The sequence below is a fragment of the Mastigoproctus giganteus genome, chromosome 7 (genome assembly GCF_048544385.1).
Source record: "Mastigoproctus giganteus isolate SK-2022 chromosome 7, ASM4854438v1, whole genome shotgun sequence".
Classification (NCBI taxonomy): Eukaryota; Metazoa; Arthropoda; class Arachnida; order Uropygi; family Thelyphonidae; genus Mastigoproctus; species Mastigoproctus giganteus.
In genome coordinates, this window is record NC_143581.1 from 229,029,748 (window position 1) to 229,056,088 (window position 26,341).

The following is a 26,341-nucleotide window of genomic DNA, read 5'->3' on the forward strand; positions in this document are numbered from 1 at the left end:
TTAAACAGTTTCCTTTAGAAAGCCATCTTAAAAGTAGCCTCACATACTGTTCTTCTTTATCAGCACAAAATTTTCTGAAAATGGAGACAAAGATTTAGCAAAGCAGATCAGCAAACACAAAAACAACATATACTATATGGCTTGGATTTTTTTTGAAAACTTAACGAAGTATCACTTCAACTTCAAGGGAAATTAATTACAGTGATAGACTGCAAACACGTATTAAAAGCCTTCACTGAAAAACTGGAAATATTTGAAAGCAATTTAATGAGAAAACAATTTCATGGTATGCAAAAGTTAACTGAAATCAATGAATCTCTCACTGAGAATGATCTTAAGAATTCAGATCATTTGTGTTCTTTAAAAGGTGAAATGAAGAACAGATTTTCAGATTTATTTTCTTTTGAAGTGAAGCCATGGATGTTAGATCCAATTGGATACGATGCCGGGTCTGCTAGTGAAGAAATTCAAGAACTCATTGAATTAAAATGTAACGAAGAATGTAAATATAAATTCAAAAAAGGTGGAATGACTGAGTTGTGTGGATCAAAAAGAACTAAACTTCTTTATCCAACAAAGTGGTCTAAAATGTTGAAAGAACTTCTTTGTTTTCCAGCACATTATATATGGTTGAATGTAGTTGTAGTTCAGTAAATAAAATATTAACAAATGAAAGAAACAAAATTGATATGTTTAAGAGGAGACATTAGAATTAAACTTACTAACATCACACCAAACATTGAACTTTTAGCTAAGGAGCATCGGTCTCAGAGATCCCATTGAATAAAGAGTAAGTATAAAGTATTTTCTTGTTTAAAATTTTATGGGGCGATTAGGAAAAAAAAATTATCTGAAAAAGCCTTTTTGAGAGGGTGATAAATAAAAAAAAAGGTTGAGAAATACTGCTCTAACTGAAAACTGGCAGTCTAGTCTGTGCAAGAACCGTAAAGATAAAGTTGTTCTAGCCTGGCTCCACATAGGACACAGTCATCCAACACACTCTTTTATGCTGACAGCTGATGACCCTCCTGTGTGCAACCACTGTGACACCATTTTAACCATGAAATGTATTTTTATCGAATGTCTGTATTTTTTAAATTAATACCTTTTATGTTTTAGTGCTTTTAAATGTCTGACTGAACCTTATATTCTCAGTCAGATTTTATCTGACAAAGACGATATGACCGAAATTTTTTATTTTTAAAAACTATAAATCTGTATACACATATATAAATACTGTTTCATAGTCATTGTATATGTTTTTGTTTCTTTACTTATTTTTATCTCTATGTATTTGTTTCTAAACCCTTTGTACGTTTTGACATTATGTAAGTATTGGACTTGGAGCATCATAGCCATAGTTGCTCATGCACCAGAACAACTAAAATCAATCATTCAGTCAATCAGGCCAATGGATAGGTTGGCAAGGAAGTGTCGGGTATTCCCAACGTAACCCCACTTGACTTCTACTTGTGGGGCTACCTCAAGGATGTAATGTATTACAGAAAACCAGCCACACTTTAACAGTTAAAGGATGAAATTAAAAAGCATGTGAAGCTGTTCCAGTAGTTACACTGGAGAACATTTGTTATTGAGTTGTTTGCCACTGTGAACACTGCCTAGAAGAAAATGGTGGACAACTTGATCATCTGTGTGCTAGTTCACTATGTGCCACAAACTAATGCTTCTGTATAAACCCAATAATAATAGTTTCTGAGATTTGTAATTAATTTTATCATTTCTTAATAGTGTACATATCTTTTTTGGCCCTCTTAGTTGTTTCTTCATTCATCTCATTATGGTGTTGATCTTCATAAATTCAGATTCATTTCCTTCATCTCCAAATATAACTCACCACCCAAATTTGCTCTCTCTCCCTCCCTCCCTCCACTTTTTCTGCAATATTTCTCATTCCTCTTCTTTTTAATTAGAATAATTTCTGTAATTTTCTTATTTAACCTTTTCTTCTGCTGATCTGTATAATAATTCGTCTTCCCCTCACCTAAAGACCCTTTAAACTTGCTCTCAAATGCATCGTGGATTTTTCCTTGGCTGAATTGTGTTTGTCTTTTAGTGCATTTACTCATGCGCGTGCCCACACATGTATATTAACAATTGCAAATTTTTGGTTAACGAATTATATTTCCAGGGTGCTCCTGGTCCACAGGGTCCTCCAGGGATAAAAGGGGACAGAGGAATGGATGGACAAAAGGGAGAGCATGTGAGTTATATTTATTAACTTTTAAGTTACACTGCTATGTTGAGCTATACTTTGTTAATATAGCACAAGCTATATAGACTTGCAAATAAATTCAATCTTGTTCTACTTGTTTTTTTTGGTCTGCAGAAATCAATGTTTTTAAAAACAATGGAGTGGTTTCAAAATACATCACAATAGAACAACTTTTTTGTATTCATGAGATTCCTCCCAAATACACTAATTTTAAACAAATAGTATTACTGAAAAGCCATTCTGTTATTTGTTTTAAATATGAGACCACTATAGGGGAGACCTTATCTAATCAACTTGATTGGATACTGTGATGTAGTGACAAAGAAACTGGATACAAAAATATTTTTTATATTAGCATCAGCATTAGCAGTGGAAAATGATGCAAGAAAGCAAGTTTATACAGCATCAGCCAAAAAAAATCATTTACTTGGATCTCAATGTTATCAATGGATTATCAATGGACACTGCTCTATGTGGACTAATGTTATCAGTGGAATCCACAGCATTAGGTGCTGGGCCCAGTATTCTGTATTTATTATGATATTGCTGAGGGTATATCAGGCTTAATGTCTAAGTTTGCAGATGATACAAAATTTGGCAGGTTAATAACAGTAACAAAAACTTGCTGCTGCAACAAGGGCTAGAAAAATTAAACAAATGGGCTGGTAAATGGCAATTGAAGTTTAACATTGACAAATGCAAGGTACTATCTGGGATTATCTACCCACAAATGCATGTGGGTAGATAATCCCAGAGTAACGTATCAAATGTGTGGTACTACACTCAGGATAATAGAAAATGAAAAAGACCTGTAGGTAATTGTGCACTCTTGTATGAGATTCTTTGAGCAGTGCAGACAGGCTACCAGAATAGCTCAGGAATTTTGCTAGTATGGATAAGGAGTCATTATCCCACTGTGTAAGACACTGGTCAAGCCACTTCTTGAGTACTGCATACAGGTCTGGAGGTCTCATTTTAGAAAGGATGTAGAGCTCCTAGATCAGATACAGAGAAGGGCAATGAGATTGGTGAGGGGAAACAAAGGGGGTGCCCTTACTAAGAAAGCCTTAATTTCTGAAAATTTCAATGTCTAGAGAGTAGGCACCTGCAAGGTAAACTGATTGACATGTTTAAGGCTTTGAATGACTTGATCAAACTCAATGCTGATGGAGTTCTTGCTCAAACTATGCACATGATGTGATAGAAATCCAAAATGAGGAAGTATGGTTGCAGAATAGATGTGTGAAAGTTTTCCTTCAGCCAACAGGTAGTTGATTGGTGGAACAAGCTTCCATCCATTGTTGTGGAAGTGAATAGTTTGAATAAATTCAAGGAAGTACTAGACATACTGGAAGGGATGGATAGGGGGCAAATGGGAATTTTTTTTGGCCGATGTTGTATACGCATTATTCTTGCATAATTTGCCACTATTAATATAATAACAGAGTGTTTTGAGACAATGGTTTCTCAGACAGCTGTGAAAAACTGAGACAGCTGCTGGTCTCAATTAGTACATCTTCAACAAGTGGCTATGGATAAAATACTGGTTGAAGGGCAGAGTGGTTATTAATAGACTTCATATTATATACCCTGGCGCACCTCCATAGCCAGGTGGGAAGGAGCAGCAGTGCATAGCACACACTTCTTGATTAGACCGGGGTTCGAGCCCATCACCACCAAATATGGAGGATGCGGAAAGGTCAGGGAATGACCACCGCATATTCCCGGAGCAATATGGCCTTAGTTGCTAATGCTCCTAAAAACCAAATAACAAACAAACAAACAAAACAAAACAAACATATTATATACCACTGCATATTGTGGCATTGTAGTCATTACTGCATATAAATGTGTATAACACAAATATTGTAAGCAATACTCATATTCCTTAACTTGATCTAGGAACCACGTAACAAATCATTGTATTGCAATTAAATTAGCATGGAGCAATACTTCACTGAGCATGGAAAAATTTCTCAAATCAGCATGGGAACGTTTTTTTAAGATCCAAACCTTACACAAAGTTGATGCTATGTTTATATATGTATACAGTAGAGCATCAGTTATTCGGAATAATTAACGTCAGACCTCTTCCGGATAATCGAAGGTAAGATAAAATTAAATCAATTCTGTTCTAATGTATTAAGGTGAAAGAAAAAGACTTTAAATAGCATGAAAAAAACTAATTTATTTAATTAAAAATAATAATAACAACTTATACATAAAAATTCGCACATTTACATATGTATATATATTCGGATTGGTATTTTACTGCAAATTTTATGTGGAAAAAATTTAAAGTAATATTTTAAAATAATTTTCTTCATTTTTGTTTGGTTTGATGCTAAATCTCTCAAGTCCCTTAATAATATCAATTTTAATTGTATCACGTTCTTCCTGGTTTTCTGTCCATTTCAGTGCTTCTTTTCATTGATATTTTACTGAGAAAAATAATAAATCACACAGTTTTGGGCCAATATTATTCTTAGCGAATCTGAAACTAAACTAAACATAATATAAAATGAAGAGAACAAAATATGTCATGGAAAACTGAGTTCAAAGAAGTGACAGACTAAACTCTATAGCTCATGGTTTCTGAGAAAATCCATTAGTCCTAATCCAACATTGCACTAGATATACGATGTGAAAAAACAGATAGAAATACTCTCGTAGCATAATAAACATTTGTCTCAAATACTACCATTAATAGAAAGAAGAGAAACATCAGCCTTTCAAATTATTCTGGATAACCGACATTCTACTGTTTTTTTATTGTTTTAGAAAGGAAGAATATGGTAGAAGAAAGAGTAGGCTTGTGTTAAGGGGAGGCAATCAGCAGAGATCTTGTAATTTTCGAAAACAGAAGGAAATATGTTTATTTCTGGTTGTTGACCACTGGTAGAGAGTAGGTAATAGGGGTGACATTAAAAAGGAAAGGAAATAAGCACTTTGAGAATAAACTGCATTATACATGGTAAACAAGTGAATTATAACCAATTGGCACTTTCTGAGGACCTTCAAGCAAGGGAATTAGTAGGTATTTTTTATATGAAATAGTGAAAACGAGACAAAAGAGACCAAGCAATTTCAGATCATAAAGTAAAGATGCAAAAATCCCAACTACACTATAAGAGAGTGGAAATCTAGTAGGCAGTCTTCAATGAGGAACCTTTGTTCTCTAGTTGCAGGTGGACAGTGGTAATGCATCGAAAATGATGGATAAAAGGGGCTGCTGATCAGTGTTGCCCATCTGGTGCTCAAAATAGAAGACTACCAATAATTCTGTGGGAAAAGGCTCCTGGAAAGAGAGGGTAATGTGTGAATTGAGAAAATAGTGCTAGCAAATGAAAGGAAAGAAAATAAATAATAAAATAAACACATAAATACACCATAGCTTTAATGGTATTTTGCTATTTGTTCTCATGCTGTCGACTTCATCCGATGAAATGTTTTCATTAAACATGCCAAAAATTAAATCTGTTGCAAAAATTTGTATGGAATTGTGGATTGCCTATCATCGGAAAAGATTTTACTAATGACATTATTTCGTTCTGTGTTGTTTGCAAAAAGAGCGCTCCATGTAAGGAAAAATTCCAGATCGACCAACATGTAAAAACAACATCTCACATTATGGCCAAGCAAAGGAAAAGCAAGGAAAAATTTCCAGAGCGGTCTCTCTTTTAACCAAGCCATTTACTTCAAATGAAGAGAAAAGTGATTTTCAGAGGATTTGTGTCTCACCCTGGTAAGCATCAATATCCCTTTCAATAAGTTAAACAATCGAATCTTCAAACAATTTTTGAAAAATATTTTATAAATCAAAATATTCCATACAAATCTACTTTGAGAAAGAATTACCTTAACACTATTTATGACAACATTATTTGTGAAATTTATCAAGATATTAGAGAAAACTACATTTGGATGTTTGTTGGCGAAACGACAAACGTTTGTATATGGAAAATTAGATGCAGAACCATTGCGTCCATATTTACTTGCATGTAAGGCCCTCAGAAAAGTGAATTATTTTACAATAGCAAGATTTTGTAATGATTATTTTCAGTTATTAGGGCCAAAATTGCTCAATAGCAAAAGAGTATGAATTTTTTTAATGATGCTGCTTCATATATGGTAAAAGCCACTTCTGTGTTACAAGTTTTTTTATCCAAATATGATTCATGTTACTTGCTTAGCCCATGGCTTACATAGGTTGACAGAGGCAATTCAGAAGAATTTTGGTGAAATTAACAAATTTATTTCTATTATAAAAAAGATTTTGTCAAAAGCGCCTTTAAGAATAGCAACTTACCTACTCTTCCTTTCCCACCTGATCCTGTTCTCAGAAGATGGGGAATACGGTTACAAGCAGCATCATTTTATGCTAAAAGTTTTAATTCTATAAAAGAATTTGTTGATTCCTTGGATAGTGTGCATTCATTGGCTATTAGTAGTGCTAAGCCAATGCTTTCTGATTCTTTGGCTATGAAACATTTATTGTTTATCCAGACCCATTTCGGCTGGTCACCTAATTATATAACTAAACTTGAAATGTGGGGATTTCCTTTGAATAGCGCAGTTGGAGAGAGATGGAAAACGTTGAATTGCAAATTTCAACTGTGCTTGGATGCATAGAAGAAGAAATGAGAAGGAAATAGAATAATGTTTCAGAAAATAATTCTGGATTTCACACTTTAGGGAAAAGAGATGAATTCATAAATGGGAAAGGAAAGGAACTTCCATTTCGAGAAGAGGCTTTAAAAGTTCACATTTTAAATACAGCCCAGATACTTTCGTAGAAGGGTCATTCTATATGTATAAAATGATCTTGGATGATAAACACCACAAATTTACAATGGACCGCTTTGAGATATACATATTATTATATGTTGTCACTAAAATTATTCCAGGTGTGAGTTTGAAAGGGAAAACTTTTAAAAAAGATGTTAAAACTTTTCATAAATTTTATTACTTTAACATGTTGAATACAAAAAAATTGTTCAATTAATTATAATAAACGTGCGTACAAGTTAGTGCAGTTGCATCATTTATGTACATAGCCAACTACTTAAGTAATTATAAATTGGCATCATTAAGTATATCTAATATTGTGAATACCTTCATGACGATTTGCCATGGTATTGCACTACCTTGAATAAGTAACACTTCACCATAGGGGAAGACTATTGGTACTTATTGGCTCCTCATCAATGGGTGGGCAGGTACCCTAGTGTTGCAATGATGACAACCCAGTTGCGAAGTATAACTCCACAATATGAGAGAGGCCTGATGGTATGGAGTAATTTAGATGATACCAATTTATAACTACTTAAGTAGTTGGCTACGTACAGAAATGATTCAATTGCACTAACTTGCATGCTAGTCAGCCCTCAAGCCCACCTGAGGCTTTAGCCCTAAACTATTCTGAAATCTATTACTCCACACCATCAGCATCTCTCATATTGTGGAGTTATACTTCACAACTGGGTTGTCATCATTGCAATACCAGGGTACCTGCCCACCCACTGATGAGGAGCCAATAAGCTCTGAAACTGTGCATAAGGGTGATGGTATCCACTGAGAATAAGTACCAATAGTCTTCTCCTATGGTGAAGTGTTACTTATTCAAGGTAGTGCAATATCATGGCAACTCGTTGCGAAGGTATTCACAATATGAGATATACTTAATGATGCCAATTTATAGCTACTTAAGTAGTTGGCTACATACAGAAATGATGCAGTTGCACTAACTTATATGCCAGTTAACCATTGACCATTGCCTTATACAATGGAATTATTACCTCCTTATCCCTGCTAGCAAAATTCCTGTATATCATTGAAAAAATCACAATTTGCTTTTATTAATATTAGTAGTGCCAAATGATGTAATGAAGCCAGTTATACAACATCAGCTGAAAAATAAAAAGTACCCACATCAGTAATCCATCTCTAATAATTTGTCGAATCCATCTGTAAATTTATTCAAACTACCCCTTCATGATACCAGATGGAAGTTTTTAGCGACAATCACTCTCTGACTAAAAGAATTTCAAAATACATCTATCGTACAGCCATTCTTTTTCATTTTAAATTTGTTCTTTTATGTATGTTCAAGAAGGACTAAGGATGTCATCAACAAACATTTAGTTGCTCAATCCATTAAATGCTTCATGCAGTCTTCTTCTTTGCACCTAGTTTTCATTTGCTACAATTCAAAACACTGAAGTCTTTATTGGTAAGAGCACTCTTTTGTGCCCTTAACCATTTTTCTTGTACTTCTCTGTACTCATTCTAAAAGATCCATATCCTTTATAAAATGATATGTTCAGGCTGAATCTTAACTATTTATTTTAGGAAGGATGTTAATATTATGATGTTAATATTATTAGAAGGATGTTAGAGAATGAAAGGGACCTGGGGGTGGTTGTGCAGGCAGATATGAAGTTCTCTGAGCAGTGCAGACGGGCTGCAAGAGTAGCTCATGGTGTATTGTCAATGATATATAGGAAGTTTTCTAGCAGGGATAAGGAGGTGATTATTCCCTTGTATAAGACAATGATCAGGCCACACCTAGAGTACTGCATACAGGTCTGGAGGCCTCATTTCAAGAAGGATGTAGAGCTGCTGGAACGAGTACAGAGAAGGACAACAAGATTAGTGAATGGAACAAAGGGGTGCTCTTACGAAGAAAGGCTTAAGTTTTTCAAATTACAGTGTCTGGAGACTAGGCACCAGCGAGGTGATCTGATAGAGGTGTATAAAGCCTTGAATGGTTTGAGCATGCTCGATGCTGATGGGATTCTTCCTCTCGCTCAGAATAATCACCTGAGAGGGCATAAATTCAAATTGAGGAAAGACAGATGTAGGATAGACGTCCGGAAATTTGCCTTTAGCCAGGGGGTAGTTGGTTGGTGGAACAGACTTCCATCCCTTGTCGTGGAAGTTGATAGCCTAAATAAGTTTAAGGCTCAGCTGGACAGGTATTTTGAACGAACAGAGGGGTGAAGTGGAAGTGGTTTCTTTTTTTTTATTTTTTTTTTTTATTTTATTTATTTATTTATTTATTTTTTTGGCTGATGCTGCATAAGCTTGCTTTCTTGCATCAAATGCCTCTACTAATGCTAATCTAATGCTAATGCTAATATGTACACAGATCCACAGCCCTCCTAAGAGGATGTGGTCAGGCTGAACTAATATTTCGGAAATGATGAAGCTTACCAGCTATTCTAGCAGATCTCATCTGGAGTAGTCTCTTGAAATGATATATACTGATTCCAGTATGCCTGCACTTACTGGATAATAACTAATAGGCTTTTTACGCACATTCACATAGATAGTAGATGGATTTTTATGAAATTTATCATTGTCATTATTAGCCATATGGTGCAAGGAAGCCTGAGGCTTTTGCTGCACCAGCCAATAGTTAGTTCTTTTAGAAATATTTGTTAATCCATTCCAAATTTCATTAAAATCAGATAAGTGCTGCTCTTCGTGGAATAATATTATTAGTAGAGTCCCACAGGGTTCGGTGTTGGGTCCTGTGATGTTTTGTATATTTATCAATATTGATGAAGGTATATCAGGCTTAGTGTCGAAGTTTGCAGATGATGCAAAGGTTGGCAGGGTTGTTAATGACAGTAATGGCAGTGTGCTACTGCAACCGGATCTAGATAATTTGGGCAGATGGGCTAAGACACTGTTTTTGGTTTTTAGGAGCATTAGCAACTAAGGCCATATTGCTCCGGGATATGCGGTGGTCATTCCCTGACCTTTCCGCATCCTCCGTATTTGGTGGTGACGGGCTCGAACCCCAGTCTAATCAAGAAGCGTGTGCTACGCACTGCTGCTAATTCCCACCTGGTTAAGGAGGCGCCATGATGGGCTAAGAAGTGGCAACTGAAGTTTAACCTTGACAAATGCAAAGTACTGCATATGAATAGAAGTAACTCCAGAGAAACGTACCAACTGTGTGGTACTACACTCAAGGTGGTAGAAAATGAAAGAGACCTGGGAGTAATTATGCAGTCAGATATTAAGTTTTTTGAGCAATGCAGACAGGCTGCCAGGGCAGGTCATGGGGTTTTGTCAATGATATATAGGAATTTTGCAAGCAGGGAAAAGGAGGTGATTGTCCCTCTGTATAAGGTAAGGCCACGCCTGGAGTACTGCGTACAAGTCTGGAGGCCTCATTTTAGGAATGATGTAGATTTGCTTGAGCGTGTACAGAAAAGGGCAACAAGATTGGTGAGGGGAATGAAGGGAAGTTGTTGTTATTTGGTTTTTAGGAGCATTAGCAACTAAGGCGATATTGCTCTGAGGATATGCGGTGGTCATTCCCTGACCTTTCCGCATTCTCCGTATTTAATGGTCACGGGCTCGAACCCCCAGTCAAATCAAGAAGCGTGTGCTACGCACTGCTGCTGCTCCTGCCCACCTGGCTACGGAGGCGCCAAAGGAATGAAGGGATCCTCTTACCAAGAGAGGCTTAAGTTCTGAAAATTGCAATGGCTGGAGACGAAGCACCTGTGCGGTGATCTGATTGAGGTGTATAAGGCCTTGAATGAGTTGGGCACGCTGAATTCTGATGGGATCCTTCCACTTATTCAGATTACGAACCTAGGGGGGCATAAATTCAAATTAAGAAAAGACAGATATAGAATAGATGTGCGGAAATTTGCCTTTAGCCAGCGGGTGGTTAATTGCTGGAACAAACTTCCATCTGTCATGGACGTTGATAGGTTAAATAAATATAAGGAGGAACTGGACAGACATTTGGAGGGAATGGTGTGATTTTTTTTTTTTTTTTTGGCTGATGCTGCATAAGCTCATACACACTTACTTTCTTGCATCACATGCCACTACTACTACTACTACTATTACTGGCGCCTCAGTAGCCAGGTGGGAAGGAGCAGCAGAAATGTAAGTTGTTTTCTTTTGATATTGCTATTGCAGTGATACATTATTAGTTCCTGTGACGTGTATTGGTGACCTTTCAAGGGGGAGAGCTTCAAGCTCAGGAAACAAAAAAAAAAAAAAAAAAATTCCGAGAGATAAATCTAGTGAGTATGGTGGATGAGGGACCACAGTATTGGAGTGCCAGAAATTCTTGAATGGAAAGTGCCAAATGTGCATTAGCATTGTCATGATGCAAGCACTAGTTCCCTTAAGTCCACTTTTGCAACTGTTTCCTCTGAATATATCCATAGAACTGTTTTCTAGTATTCTTGGTTTTCTGTTTGATCTGTGGGACAAATTCATAATGAACCTTGTCCTGTGAGTCAAAAAAGTACAATAAGCATTATCTTTAAATTTGATAAAGATTGTCTTACTTTTTTTAGGCCTTGGAGAAGACAGAGCGTTACATCAAAAGGACTGGACTTTATGTTTCTGGGTAATAGTTATACACTCACAATTCATCAACATTAATTAGAAGAAACAGTGTGGGCAAGCAGCAGCATGTTGATAAAGATCCTGATATGAGAACTTGCTGCTCTTTGTGATCATTAGTCAGAATGTGAGGAATAGTCATGCATTTTATGTTAAAACCAATTGACGTATCCCATTAACAATAATCTTTGCACATCGTTAGAATCAGTCATTCCTAATCTGGTCACAGATATGAATGGTTGAATTACTGGTTTTTGAATTGAGGTTCAGCTTTGGCATTGGTTTCAAACAATGTACAGTATCTTCTCTGAACTGGCGCCTCCATGGCCAGGTGGGAAGGACCAGCAGTGCGTAGCACACGCTCCTTGATTAGACCGGGATTTGAGCCTGTCACCACCAAATACGGAGGATGCGGAAAGGTCAGGGAATGACCACTGCATATCCCGGAGCAATATGGCATTAGTTGCTAATGCTCCTAAAAAATAAAAAAATAATAATAAAAAAACCAATAACCAAATCTTCTCTGAAAGCTGGTTTTAACATTGGATTGGTTTTTGTTGTAATTTTCTCTAATTCAAAAAATATTTAAATCTCACTTTTAAAATACAAGGATAATACCTCAGCTTCTGGTTTTTGTGTTTTTTTTTTTTTTTTTTTTTGTGTGCTCAGTCAGGTATCTTATGGACCTTGGTTGTTGTATTAATATAAAGACAGCAGTTACCACTTTCAGCAGTACTAAGGTACTGGAAATAAAAAAAATTTATAAATTGTATAGAAAAAAAATGCAAATAAACAGATAAAATACCTTATATTCAATTCACACGCACACACTAATTCAGACTGATCTGAGAGAGAGAGAGAGAGAGAGAGAGATGAGTGGGTGATTTTTGTGTTATGAATCATTAAACATGTTGCAGCAAGCCCAACTTGCAACTTCAAGATATAAAGTCAATCCCTAATCATTTTTGCCACACCTGCTATTACTACAGATATTTTTTTATTTGAGGATTAATTTGTTTACTAATGGAAACCATGATCTAATTGTGTGCAAAGTTATTTTTCAACAAAATTTTCATTAGATGCTTTCAGTATTGTTAAATTTTCATATCAATAACAGCTGATTACTAATTTTAGTCAGCTTTTTTTCTTTCTTTGCCATATAAAAATTGTTATATTTTTATTTCAGCTTGTTTTATTTTATTTTAAAATTAAATTTGTTTGTGATTTACTGTGTAATTTCCTTTACTTTTTCTTTCCAAAGGGTGAAAAAGGTGAAAAGGGTGAACAGGGACCTATAGGACTTCCAGTAAGTATCAGTATGCTTCAAGAAATAATTGGCTTAATTTCTCTTATGAAAGTAAAGCTTGAGTGGAATGGGAAAATTATGGCTGTAGCCAGATGTGGTCGATGGACCTTTTTTAGCATTAGCATTAGTAGAGGCATTTGATGCAAGAAAGCAAGCTTATGCAGCATCAGCCAAAAAAAAAAAAAAAAAAACCCTCTCCCATTTCACCCCTCCGTTCGTTCGAAATACCTGTCCAGTTGAGCTTTAAATTTGTTTAGGCTATCAACTTCAACAACAAGTGATGGAAGTCGGCTCCACCAACCAACCACCCGCTGGCCAAAGGCAAATTTCTGCACATCTATCCGACATCCGTCCTTCCTCAATTTGAATTTATGCCCTCTCAGGTGATTTTTCTGAGCAAGAGGAAGAATCCCATCAGCATTGAGCATGCTTAAACCATTCAAGGCTTTATACACCTCTATCAGATCACCTCACTGGTGCCTAGTCTCCAGACACTGTAATTTGCAAAACTTAAGCCTTTCTTCGTAAGAGCAACCCTTTGTTCCATTCACTAATCTTGTTGTCCTTCTCTGTACTTGTTCCAGCAGCTCTACATCCTTCTTGAAATGAGGCCTCCAGACCTGTATGCAGTACTCTAGGTGTGGCCTGACCATTGCCTTATACAATGGAATAATCACCTCCTTATCCCTGCTGGAAAAATTCCTGTATATCATTGACAATACTCCATGAGCTACTCTTGCCGCCCGTCTGCACTGCTCAGATAACTTCATATCTGCATGCACAACCACCCCCCAAGTCCCTTTCATTCTCTACCACTGTCAGTGTAGTACCACAGAGTTGATACGTTGCTCTGGGGTTGCTGTTTCCTATGTGTAGTACTTTACATTTGTCAATGTTAAACTTCATTTGCCACCTCTCAGCCCATCTGCTCAACCTTTCCAGATCCTGTTGCAGTAGCATAGTGTCAGTAGTGTCCTTGACAACCCTGCCAACCTTTGTATCATCTGCAAACTTGGACATTAAGCTTGATATACCATCATCAATATCATTTATAAATACAGAAAACAATAATGGACCCAACACTGAGCCCTGAGGGACTCCACTAATAACATTAGTCCACGATGAGCAGTGTCCATTGATTACCACTCTCTGTCTTCTCCCCCTCAACCACCCCTTAAAGCTTTTGTGCAGCTAAAGTTTATTTTGCCCCATTGTTATCTTTTTTGTATAAGAGTTATTCAGTAACCAAAGCATTATCATCGGATTTTAAAATTTCATATGAAACATCACAAATCCTGGCTCCTTTTTTTTTTTTTTTTTTATGAGATAAATGTTTATCTAGCCCAATTTTTATCTAGTTTGGATAACTTTGATTTTGTAATTTAATAACAGTGGGATGTGGTTTTTAATTATTTATTTTTTTTTAAATTTCTATAATAAATAGAAATTTAAAGTAGGTAAAAATTTAGGTAAACCCTAATTTTTCATCTCTTCACTCTTACTCACAAATGTGAGCAGGAGTGAAGAGAGGGTGCTGTTAAAATCTCTCACATATAGCCACATTTTCATTAGCTCAGGTCTTTCAAAAATTAAATTGTTTCTCCAATATTTCATAATCAATGTTTAATTTGGAGGGATGCAATCAGAATTAAAGGTGACTACAAGTTGCATTTGATTACATTACATGCAATTTTGGGTGACCGAAACTATTGTTACCATTTTTGCCCACTGTGTCAACTTTGGGGGGGGGGAGCCACATAAATTATTGTAAATATCTGCATGATGATATCTATTCCTTCAAATTAATTCAGCAGCCTGATTATATGGGAAGATTAGGCTGTATGGTATTAATAGTGGAAAAATGATGAAAAGAAGCAAAGGTTATACATTAGCCAAAAGAAAAATTTTTTTTTTGGGTATTTCATTCACCATCACTTAAAGATTTGTTGAATCTTTCTTTGAATGTATTCAGACTAGTTATAAAACCAAGTGTAAGTTTATTCCAACAATCATTTACCCTCTGACTGAATCAACATTTCTGCAGTTCTGTAATGCAGTCAACCTTTTTCCAGTTTGAATTTACATTCCCTCATGTATGTTGAACAAAAATAGAATAAGGGTGCCACCAGAATTTAGTTTAATAATTCATTTAAAGCGTAAAAGATTTCAATCAGGTCCCCTCTCACTTGTCTAATTTCCAGAAGCTGCAGTTTACAAAATTCTTCCAGTGTTTTATGATAAGAGTTTTCTGCACTCATTTTCATGAAATCTACATCCTTCGTAAAATGAGGTGTCTATACCCGTGTGCAGTACTGAAGGTGTGGCCAACCTTTGCCTTTTATGGGGTGAATCAGAATTCCAGAAACAGAAAATGAAAAGCTAATTTCTCTCATTTTGATAACCATACACAATTTTTACAAGACATTGTTGGGAGCAATGCATGCTCCTCCATCTGATTGTGATGTATTATTTCTAGTCGAACAATGAATAATACTTTTTTTTTTTGTCAAAACTGTATGTGAGAACATCATCAAAGCCGAATTTTGAGAAAAGTATCCCGATTTACGAGTACCAAATGGAACAGCTGTTTCACTATTAGTAATCTATGTGTGGCACAGGTAGTATTAAAAGAAAGAAAGAAAAATGAATGAACTGAATTCTTGTCATTTCCAAGTGACAAAAAACTTGAAGATGCAGTCAAAACTTGATATTGCTGTCACACAAAAAACCACCAAAAAAACTTTCATCACAAATGGGTATGTCTTGTAAAGAGAAAAAAGAAAATCATTGTTGCTGGGTTCCTTCCTATATAAAATCTAATGGAATTTGGCATTTTTGTCTGTGTTTTCTTCAATGTTGAAGCTTGATTCTATTTCAGAGGTGAAGTCAGTAGAACAGCAGAATATCAAGTTATGAAAATCCAGCTATTTTCACTATTCACGAACACCTTGAATTTGAGTGTGGTTTCACCTTTCATATTTCAGCAATTGAACCTCTTGTCTTCCAGAAAATAGTTGAAGGAAATATATATCAAGATTTAGTGCACCATTTTATTGCACTGTTCAACAATGAAAAATGTTATTGATTTCAGTAGAACAGGATGCCTTTACACACACATCCAGTGAAACTGGCAATACTGGGAGACTAGTATTAGCAGTGGAAAATGATGCAAGGAAGCAGTGGGTAGCACAGTTCGTAGAATCAGTCCTTACACACCAGATGGAAAAGACCTTAGTTGGAGTCTTGTTGATGACAAATTTTGATAGGCCTTTTTCACAATGTGGTTGAGTTAGTTGGTCTCAGACGAGGGTAGCATAATTTTTTCTCCTGGAAACTCAGATTTTTCATCCAGCAAACAAAATTGACCACTGAACACGCAATTTGCAGAGGTAGTATACAGTACATTCCTGAGAAATGCCGCGAATACCGAAACATGAATACTGAATTATGCCCTCATAGTAATAAAAGGGTTCAGTTCCAAAGTATGAAATATATAAGAAAAACTAATCTAAAATTTTGGCTATGTATGTATTATATGTGTACCTACATAATATGACTATGTGCGTAGACAAACATAGAGAGTACATAGCAAAATACAAGCATAAGTCATCAAAATGAAAATAAGAAACAATTTAATATTAAATGTAATATTTATCAGAAATTTCAAACAAATATTTCAAAAACATATCAAGAATATTGGTTGCTGGGCAAAAAATAACTCGTAATTGAAGTTTGTTTCTTCGTTTTTTTGTTGAGCTCCTTTTCAATTTCCCTGTAAGGCAAGAGCATTGTTCTAGGTCTCGTTTAAATTTGATGCTTCTTTCCAAATTAGGATCCATTTCCACCACCTTTTCTGAAAGTTGTACGGAGAGGCTAAAGATTTCCTTTAATGATTTGCTATTTAATTCTGGTTTAACAACGTCAAGATCTTCTTCCTCAGGATCATTTTGGTTCTCATTTTAGCATTAGCATTAGTAGAGGCATACGGTGCAAGAAAGCAAGCTTATGCAGAATCAGCAAAAAAAAAAAAAAACCCTCCCATTTCATCCCTCCATTTGTTCCAAATGCCTGTCCAGCTCAGCCTTAAATTTATTTAGGCTATTAGCTTCCATAACAAAAGATGGAAGCCTATTCCACCAATCAACTACCTGCTGGCTAAAGGCAAATTTCCGCACATCTATTCTACAACTATCTTTCCTCAATTTGAAACAATGCCCCCTCAGGTTCTTAGTCTGAGCAAGACGAAGAATCCCATCAGCATTCAGCTTGCTCAACCCATTCAAACACCTCAATCAGATCACCTCGCAGGTGTCTACTCTCCAGGCGCTGCAATTTGTAGAACTTAAGTCTTTCTTGGTAAGAGCATCCCCTTTGTTCCGCTCACTAATCTTGTTGTCCTTCTTTGTACTCATTCTAGCAACTCTACATCCTTCCTAAAATGAGGCCTCCAGACCTGTACACAGTACTCTAGGTGTGGCCTGACCATTGCCTTGTATAACGGGATTATCACCTTCCTGTCCCTGCTAGCAAAATTCCTATATATCATTGACAAGACTCCATGACCTGTCCTGGCAGGTCGTCTGTGCTGCTCAGCGAACTTCATATTTGGCTGCATAATTACCCCCAGGTCTTTTTCATTTTCCATTTCCCTGAGTGTAGTACCACCCAATTTGTATGTTTCTCTTCAGTTATTGCTACCCATATGCAATACTTTGCATTTGTTAATGTTAAACTCCAGTTGCCACATCTCAGCCCATTTTTCCAACTTATCTAGATCCAGTTGGAGTAGCATACTCTCATTACTGCCGTTAACAACAGTAATGACAGTATGCTGACATTACTGTCATTAACAAAAGTAATGACAATTTTGCCTTGTTACTAATTCATCCAACTCTTCTACTGTAAGTTTATCTGCATGAGTCTCAATAAGTTCCTGAATGTGTCTTGCATCGATGTTTTCAAAGCCCCCACCTTCTATCCCCTGTGCAATTGCTACAATATCGGCAACCAGTTCATTGTCATAGCCAAGTGGTCAAGAGTGCGAGTGCAGTAGCACATGCTCTTTGAGTGGACCGGGGTTCAAGCCCGTGACTACTAAATACGATTAACATTTGTACTGATCGATTTATTGTAAGCTCTACTGACCTGGTGGTTGTGCCGGAGTATAAACAAGAACATTAGGGATTATTTTAGCAACAACCACTTCTGGCCACAATCTTCATCAACACGCATTAATTATAGATGCTCTTATCTCATCAACTGATGCCTTGATGTAGATCAAGCAATCTGCGATGTTATAATTTTTACAACTTTGACTTACAGTTAAGTTTGAACCCCTTTCCATTTTTTCAATTAAGCCAGTAAAAGTTCTCCTACCATAGTAGGACTTAAAAGCAGCAATCACACCTTGGTCTGGCGGTTGTAAAAGTGTTGGATGGCAAAAACACAATTTCTAACGTTGGGGTAGTCAAATTCTAGACTTCTTGGATGTCTTGGCATGTTATCAATGAGCACCAGAACTTTGAAAGGCAGAGATTTTGAAGCTAAGTAACTTCCCACCTCTCGCACAAGGCTATCATTAAACCATTCTCTGAAAAGTGTTGTTGTTACTCGGGGCTTTTTTATTGGATTTCCAATAAACTGGAAGATGATCTTTATTTTTTTCCTTCAAAGCACATGGATTCTGCAATTTATACACGAGCATCAGTTTGATGATTCGTCCATTAGCATTTGCATAAAACAAAAGAGTATGCCTATCTTTGGAAGCTTTGAATCCAGTAGCAGACTTTTTATTTCGTGTTAAGTATGTTCTGGCTGGCATTCTCTTCCAAAACAACCCAGTTTCGTCTGCATTGAATACCTGTTCGGGAACATATCCTTGGTCTGTAATTATTTTTTTAAATTCAGGAGACTTTCTACAGCCACGAAATCCGCTGATGCAGACTTGCCTACAAGTTTCACGCTATGGTCTTCATAATTTCAGTTGCCACTTCTCAGCCCATCTGCCCAAATTTTCTAGATCCTGTTGCAGTAGCATACTGTCTTTATTATCATTAACAATCCTGTCAACCTTTGTATCATCTGCAAACTTGGACATTAAGTGTGATATACCTTCATCGATTTCATTAATCAATACACAAAACAACAATGGGCACAGCACCGAACCCTGGGGGCCTCCACTAATAACATCAGTCCACATAGAGCAGTGTCTATTTATTACCACTCTCTTCTGTCTCCCACTCAACCATCCCTTTATCCATTGCAAAAACGTTCCCTTAATGCTATACCGCTCAATTTGTACAGCAGTCTTCCATGTGCAACAGTATCAAAAGATTTCCTGAAATCCAAGTATATGATATCAAAATTATTTTTTCAATCCAGTTCCTTTGTGACCACATCGAGTATCCAATCAGATTGGTCAGACAAGAATTCCCATTAACAAACTTATGCTGTGTCTGTACTATTACTGAATTCTTGTCTAAGTGATCCTGCATCACTTCTTTAACCAGTGACTCCATTATTTTCCCCATCTGTAATTATTTGACCACCATTTGAATCCCCTTTGTGAATTGGGGATACATTTTCACATCTCCAGTCCACGGGGACCTCCCCTGAATCTAAGGATGCTCTCATAATTAAAGCTAACGGTTTGCTTACTTCCCTTCCTGCCTTTTTTATGTTTAACATAAACAATTTCTCCTCCACTTAGCTCTCCGTTATTACAAAATCATTTAGCTCCATGTTAGAGTTTAGTAACCTTCGTCCTCCCCTTCCTTACAGAATTCCTCATGTGTGACTGTAGATGCAAAATATTCATTCAGTTTGTTGGCTATCTGAGCAGGATCATAAACAGTCGAACCACCAATATCAAGTGGGCCAATCTGATTCATTCCCTTCCTTCTACAGCTCACATAAGTAAAAAAGACTTTGTTATTTTTCTTTTTCTTTGTATCATTTGCCAAGGATTTCCCATATTCAGCTTTCGCTTGCCTAACTTCCTTTGTGATTTGATTACAGACTAGCTTATTTCTGCCATAGGCTTCTGTGTCTCCTGCTAATTTATATGCATACCACACATTAGCATTAGTAGAGGAATTTGATGCAAGAAAGCAAGCTTATGCAGCATTAGCCAAAAAAAAAAAAAAAAAAAACCACTTCCACTTCACCCCTCTGTTCGTTCAAAATACCTGTCCAGCTGAGCCTTAAACTTATTTAGGCTATCAACTTCCACGACAAGGGATGGAAGTCTGTTCCACCAACCAACCACCCGCTGGCTAAAGGCAAATTTCCGCACGTCTATCCTACATCTGTCTTTCCTCAATTTGAATTTATGCCCTCTCAGGTGATTATTCTGAGCGAGAGGAAGAATCCCATCAGCATTGAGCATGCTCAAACCATTCAAGGCTTTATACACCTCTATCAGATCGACACGCTGGTGCCTAGTCTCCAGACACTGTAATTTGCAAAACTTAAGCCTTTCTTCGTAAGAGCACCCCTTTGTTCCATTCACTAATCTTGTTGCCCTTCTCTGTATTCGTTCCAGCAGCTCTACATCCTTCTTGAAATGAGGCCTCCAGACCTGTATACAGTACACTAGGTGTGGCCTGACCATTGCCTTATACAAGGGAATAATCACCTCCTTATCCCTGCTAGAAAAATTCCTATATATTATTGACAATACACCATGAGCTACTCTTGCAGCCTGTCTGCAATGTCAGAGAACTTCATATCTGCCTGCACAACCACCCCCCAGGTCCCTTTCATTCTCTACCACTGTCAGTGTAGTACCACAGAGTTGATACGTTGCTCTGGAATTGCTGTTTCCCATGTGTAGTTCTTTACATTTGTCAATATTAAACTTCATTTGCCACCCCTCAGCCCATCTGCTCAACCTTTCCAGATCCTGTTGCAGCAGCATAGTGTCAGTAGTGTCCTTGACAACCCTGCCTACCTTTGTATCGTCTGCAAACTTCAACATTAAGCTTGATATACCATCATCAATATCATTTATGAATACAGAAAACAATAATGGACCCAACACAGCCCTGAGGAACTCCACTAATAACATTAGTCCACGACGAGCAGTGTCCATTGATTACCACTCTCTGTCTTTTCCCCCTCAGCCACCCCTTTATCCACAGCAGAAATTTGCCTCCAATGTCACTCTGCTCCAATTTGTGCAGCAGTCTTCCATGTGCAACAGTATCAAAAGCCTTTCTAAGATCCAAGTATATAATATCAAAGTTATTCCCTGCATCCAGTTCTTTTGTGACTGCATCATAGTATCCAATCAAATTGGTCAGGCAAGACTTCCCCTTAACAAAACCATTCTGTGTCCGAGCTAAAACTGAAGTCTTGTCTAAATGATCCTGCAGTGCTTCTTTAACTAGTGGCTCCATTAATTTTCCTGGAACAGAAGTTAAACTCACAGTTCTATAATTACTTGTGTCAGCCTTTGATCCTCCTTTGTGAATTGGGATCACATTTGCACATCTCCAGTCTTGTGGTACCTCCCCTGAGTCCAAGGAAGCTCTCATAATTATGGCTAAGGGTTTGCTTACTTCCTCTGCTGCCTCCTTTAATATAACTGGATAGATCCCATCCACCCCGGGTGCCTTTCTTGTGTTTATCTTCAACAATTTCTCCTCCACTTTACTCTCAGTTATTACAAGATTCTCTAGCTTAATGCTAGAGTTGAATACACCTCTGGCTTCCCCCTCGCTAAATAACTCCTCATGTGTGAATGTCGATGCAAAATATTCATTTAGTTTGTTAGCTACCTGAGCAGGATCATCAACAGTTGACCCATCGATATCAAGTGGACCAATCTGATTCATCCCCTTCCTTCTAGAGTTTACATAAGTAAAGAACTCTTTGCTGTTTTTCTTTGCATCCCTTGCCAAAGATTTCTCGTAATCTGCCTTCGCCTGCCTAACCTCCTTTGTAACTTGGTTACAGATCAACTTGTATCTATCATAGGCTTCTGTGTCACGTGTTAATTTGTATGTATCCCATGCATTTTTCTTCTCTGCCATATGTCTCATTAGTTCATCTGACATCCACTTAGGCCTAAACCTTGAACAATATTTCTTAGTTGGTATGTAAAGCCTAGTAGCTTCCAAGATAAGTTCTTTGAATGCTTCCCATTTTGAATTTGCTGTTGGTAACATCATCAGTTGGTCCCACTGTATAGAATTTAAATACTGTCTCAGTCCATCGTAGTCGCCTTTATGAAAGCAATAACCCTTTCCTTTACCCTAATGGTAGTTACCTCTTTGAGTAAATCCCACTTCAGCACATTGTGGTCACTGCCACCTAGTGGTTCATTTACCTGCAGATTCTTAATGCATGAAGAATCACTACTGATAATCAAATCAAGAGTATTACTTCCTCTAGTTGCCTCCCGAACATGCTGATGTAGAAAACAATCATCCAATAAATCCACAAAAGCCTTGCTAGTGTGTGAGTGACCAGTCCCCAAATTCCAGTCAATATCTGGGAAATTAAAATCTCCCATTATAAGACTCTCTGATTTACTGGCCCACTCTATTTCCCTGTACAGTTTCTTATTATACTCATCAGAGTTATTAGGCCTATAGCACACTCCTACTCTCAATTTTGATCTCCCAATGCTTATGTCACACCAAACTGACTCGACACTGCACTGTCCAGCGATGTCCACTGGCTTCACTTCCTTGGATTTTATGCTACTTCTTAACTAATAGCATAACCCCTCCTCCCTTCCTATCCAGTCTATCCTTTCTGTAGATATTGTACTCCCCAAATTCCAGTTCTGCATTCCTTATATCTGTGTGACACCACGTCTTTGATATCCCAACAATATCTGCCTTTGATGTTTTGAGCAATATCTCAAATTCATCAAATTTATTTACTAAACTCCTAGCATTGGTGTACACGCAAGTATACATGCACCTATTTCTATTCTTAGCTACCCTAACACAACCCATGTGTTTACTTGTACCGCAATGACTCCCAGCAGTCTCTGAAATATCCTGCATCTTGTTTTTCAGGCTTCTGCTCATTCCAATAGAAGCAGTGCAAGAATCTCTTTCACCTCTGCCAGTGGCTACTGTTAATCTATTCGTCTTTGTCTCCCCCCAAGCTAGCAGTTTTCCGACCCACCTAACACTGCCTCGATAGCATCAGCAAAGATTCTTGCACCCTTTCTATTTAAGTGTATCCCATCCCTGTTGAAGTAATCTCTCCTGTTAACAAGTACAGTCCAGGCTGAAAAGAATTCTACCCCTTGAGCCTTGCACAGTCTTTCCAGGGCCGAATTGATCGACAAGGCTCTCATCATATACTCCCTCCTATCATGTCTGGGCAGAATTGCGGACACTTTCAAATTCAACCCTATTTCACGGCTTTTTTTCAACAGTGACCTGTATTTGTTAAGCAATTCTGCCGGTCTCCTACTCTTGATATCATTAGTGCCAACGTGTACAACTATATCACCTTTTATGCCCTTAAAAGATGATATCTGCACAACGTCATCAACCTTTGCCCCTGGCAGACATACCCTGGTCCTGTTCCACCTATCCTTTTTACAAAGCATGTTTCCCGTTTCCCTGACAATAGAGTCACCAACAACTACTAGTTCCTTTGGGACCAGCGCATTCTGCCTTGGGGCAGAATGCGCTGGTCCCAAGAAGCGTAGCACACGCTTCTTGATTAGACCGGGGTTCGAGCCCGTCACCACCAAATACGGGTGATGCGGAAAGGTCAGGGAATGACCACCGCATATACCGGAGTAATATGGCCTAAGCTGCTAATGCTCCTAAAAACCAAACAACAACAACATTATAACGGGGTATATATTTTTTAGTGTCAAGTATTAATTATCTCCGAGTTCCCTTTATATAACTTCCGTATCAGTTATGTATTAATTAATTATGTTACTTTTGTAATCTAAGTCGGTATATGTATTTAGTTAAAAGTACAATTTGAATGCCAATGAAGTTCAACAAGTTTAATAGATTTTACCGATCACTGAAAATATTATAACCTATACTATACTAACACTATCTAGGTTCGATATATAACGATCGTATGACAAAGAACCACCAATATCCAGTGGATCAATCTGATTCATTCCCTTCCTTCTACAGCTCACATAAGTAAAGAAGACTTTGTTATTTTTCTTTTTCTTTGTATCGTTTGCTAAGGATGTCCCGTATTCAGCTTTCGCTTGCCTAACTTCCTTTGTGATTTGATTACAGACTTGCTTATTTCTGCCATAGGCTTCTGTGTCTCGTGCTAATTTATATGCATACCACACATTTTTATTCTCTGTCACGAGCCTCATTAATTCATCTGACATCCATTTAGGCATAAATCTTGAACAGTATTTCTTAGTTGGTATGAAAAGCCTAGCAGCTTCAAAGATTAATTCCTCAAAGGCTTCCCATTTAGAATTCACTCTTTTTAAAATCATCAGTTGATCCCACTGTATAGAATTTAAAAACTGCCTCAGACCACTGTAGTCACCTTTACAAAAACAAAAACCTTTCTCTTTACCCTTTATGGTAGTTACATCTTTAAGTAAATTCCAAATCAGTAGACTGTGATCACTGTCACCTAGTGCAAATTCTTAATGCATGAGTCGTTACTGCTGATAATCAGATCCAGGGGCAACCAGAGGGAGTATTACCCCCTCTGGTTGCCCCTTGAACATCTTGCTGTAGAAAACAATCCTTGAATAAATCCACAAAAGTTTTGCTAACATGAGAGTGATCAACCCACAAGTTAATATCTGGAAAGTTAAAATCCCCCCGTTACAAGACATTCTGATTTACTGGCCCACTCCTTTTCACTGCACAACTGTTCATTGTACTCATCAAAGTCATTAGGCCTATAACACACTCCACTCTCATTTTCCCTTTCCCAGTGTTTATGTCATCCCAATTTTTGCTTCCCCAGTGCTTATTTCACACCAAACTGACTCTACACTGCACTCTCCACTCATGTAAACTGGATGCACTTCCTTAGATTTTATATGTTTCTTAAATAAAAGCATAACCCACCTCCCTTCCTACCATCTATCTTTTCTGTTCACATTGTACTTCCCAAATTCTAATTCTGCACTGCTTATGTCTGTATGATACCTTGTCTCTGATATCCCAGGAATATCTGCCTTTGATGCCTTGATCGGCACTTCAAATTCATCAAATTTATTTTAATGAATATGCAAGTATACATGCACCTGTTGCCAGGATAACATATCAAAAGCTAGCACAAAAATACCAGGTAATCAATGAAAGTGTACTGCATTACAAGTACGAACCACAAACCATACTAGAAATCCCTGCTCACAAGCTAGACTAATAACGGACAAAATGATTCCCCACAACAGACCAGACATAACTCTCATTGACAAGAAGTACCTTCCTACCTAACTGATTGACATAGTGGTGCCCAATAGCAGCAACCTCCATAAAACTTACAAGGAAAAGATCAGGAAGTAAAAGAAATGTGGGATAAGAAACAAGTAATAACTATCCCAATCATCATGTCAATCATACACAATGTGCCAAAGAACATCAATAAGAACCTAGTGGCAGTAGGCCTCGATTTCTGTTACATGTAACAGAAGAAAGCTGTGATTATTATTATTTTTATTAGCCATATGGTGCAAGGAAGCCTGAGGCTTAGGCAGCACCAGCCAAAAAAAAAATTCCCGAGTTGTCCTGAGAAAGAGAGAGAGAGAGAGAGAGAGAAGTAGAAAAGCAATCACAAAGAAAGAGAAGAATGGTGATATCCAGCTCAGAACCCTCGATGTGCCAAGCCCATACTCACCAGATGTAAGCCCCCCTCAGAGAGTTCCTCGATCAACAGGGTATGCTGTTAGTTAACAAACACATAAAATCTAAGGCAGTGCATTCAGTTGACACTGGTGGACAGTGCAATGTTGAGTCAGTTTGGTGTGAAATTTGGTATGCCTGAGAAAGCAAAAATGAGGGTAGGAGAATGTTATAGGACAAATGAGTTTGATGAGTACAATGAACAACTGTACAGAAAAATAGAGTGAGCCAGTAAATCAGAATGTCATATAATGTAGGATTTTAACTTCCCAGATATTGAGTTGGTCACTCGCACACTAGCAAGAGTTTTGTGGATTTACTGGATGACTATTTTCTACAGCAGTATGTTTGAGAGACAATCAGAGGGAGTAATACTATTGATCTGATTATCAGCAGTGATTATTCATGCTTTAAGAATTTACAGATAAAGTAACCACTAGGTGCCAGTGATCACAACAGACCAGACATAACTCTCATTGACAAGAAGTACCTTCCTACCTATCCTGATTTGGGATTTACTTATATATGTAACTACCATCAGAGGTAAAGGGAAGGGTTTTTGCTTTCTATATTATACAGCAATAAATTCCACACAGT

The 26,341-nt window shown here is 37.3% G+C and overlaps 1 protein-coding gene across 11 annotated transcripts in view; it reads left to right on the forward strand.

Moving 5' to 3' along the window:
- LOC150083758 (uncharacterized) overlaps positions 1-26,341 on the forward strand; it is a 999,111-nt gene that overhangs the window by 740,160 nt on the left and 232,610 nt on the right. For all 11 annotated transcript variants that reach the window (XM_090377461.1, XM_090377460.1, XM_090377466.1 and 8 more), the window contains 2 exons: positions 2,150-2,221; positions 12,879-12,923. In XM_090377461.1, the coding sequence (XP_090233587.1) occupies positions 2,150-2,221; positions 12,879-12,923 (117 nt within the window). The remainder of the gene's footprint in view (positions 1-2,149; positions 2,222-12,878; positions 12,924-26,341) is intronic.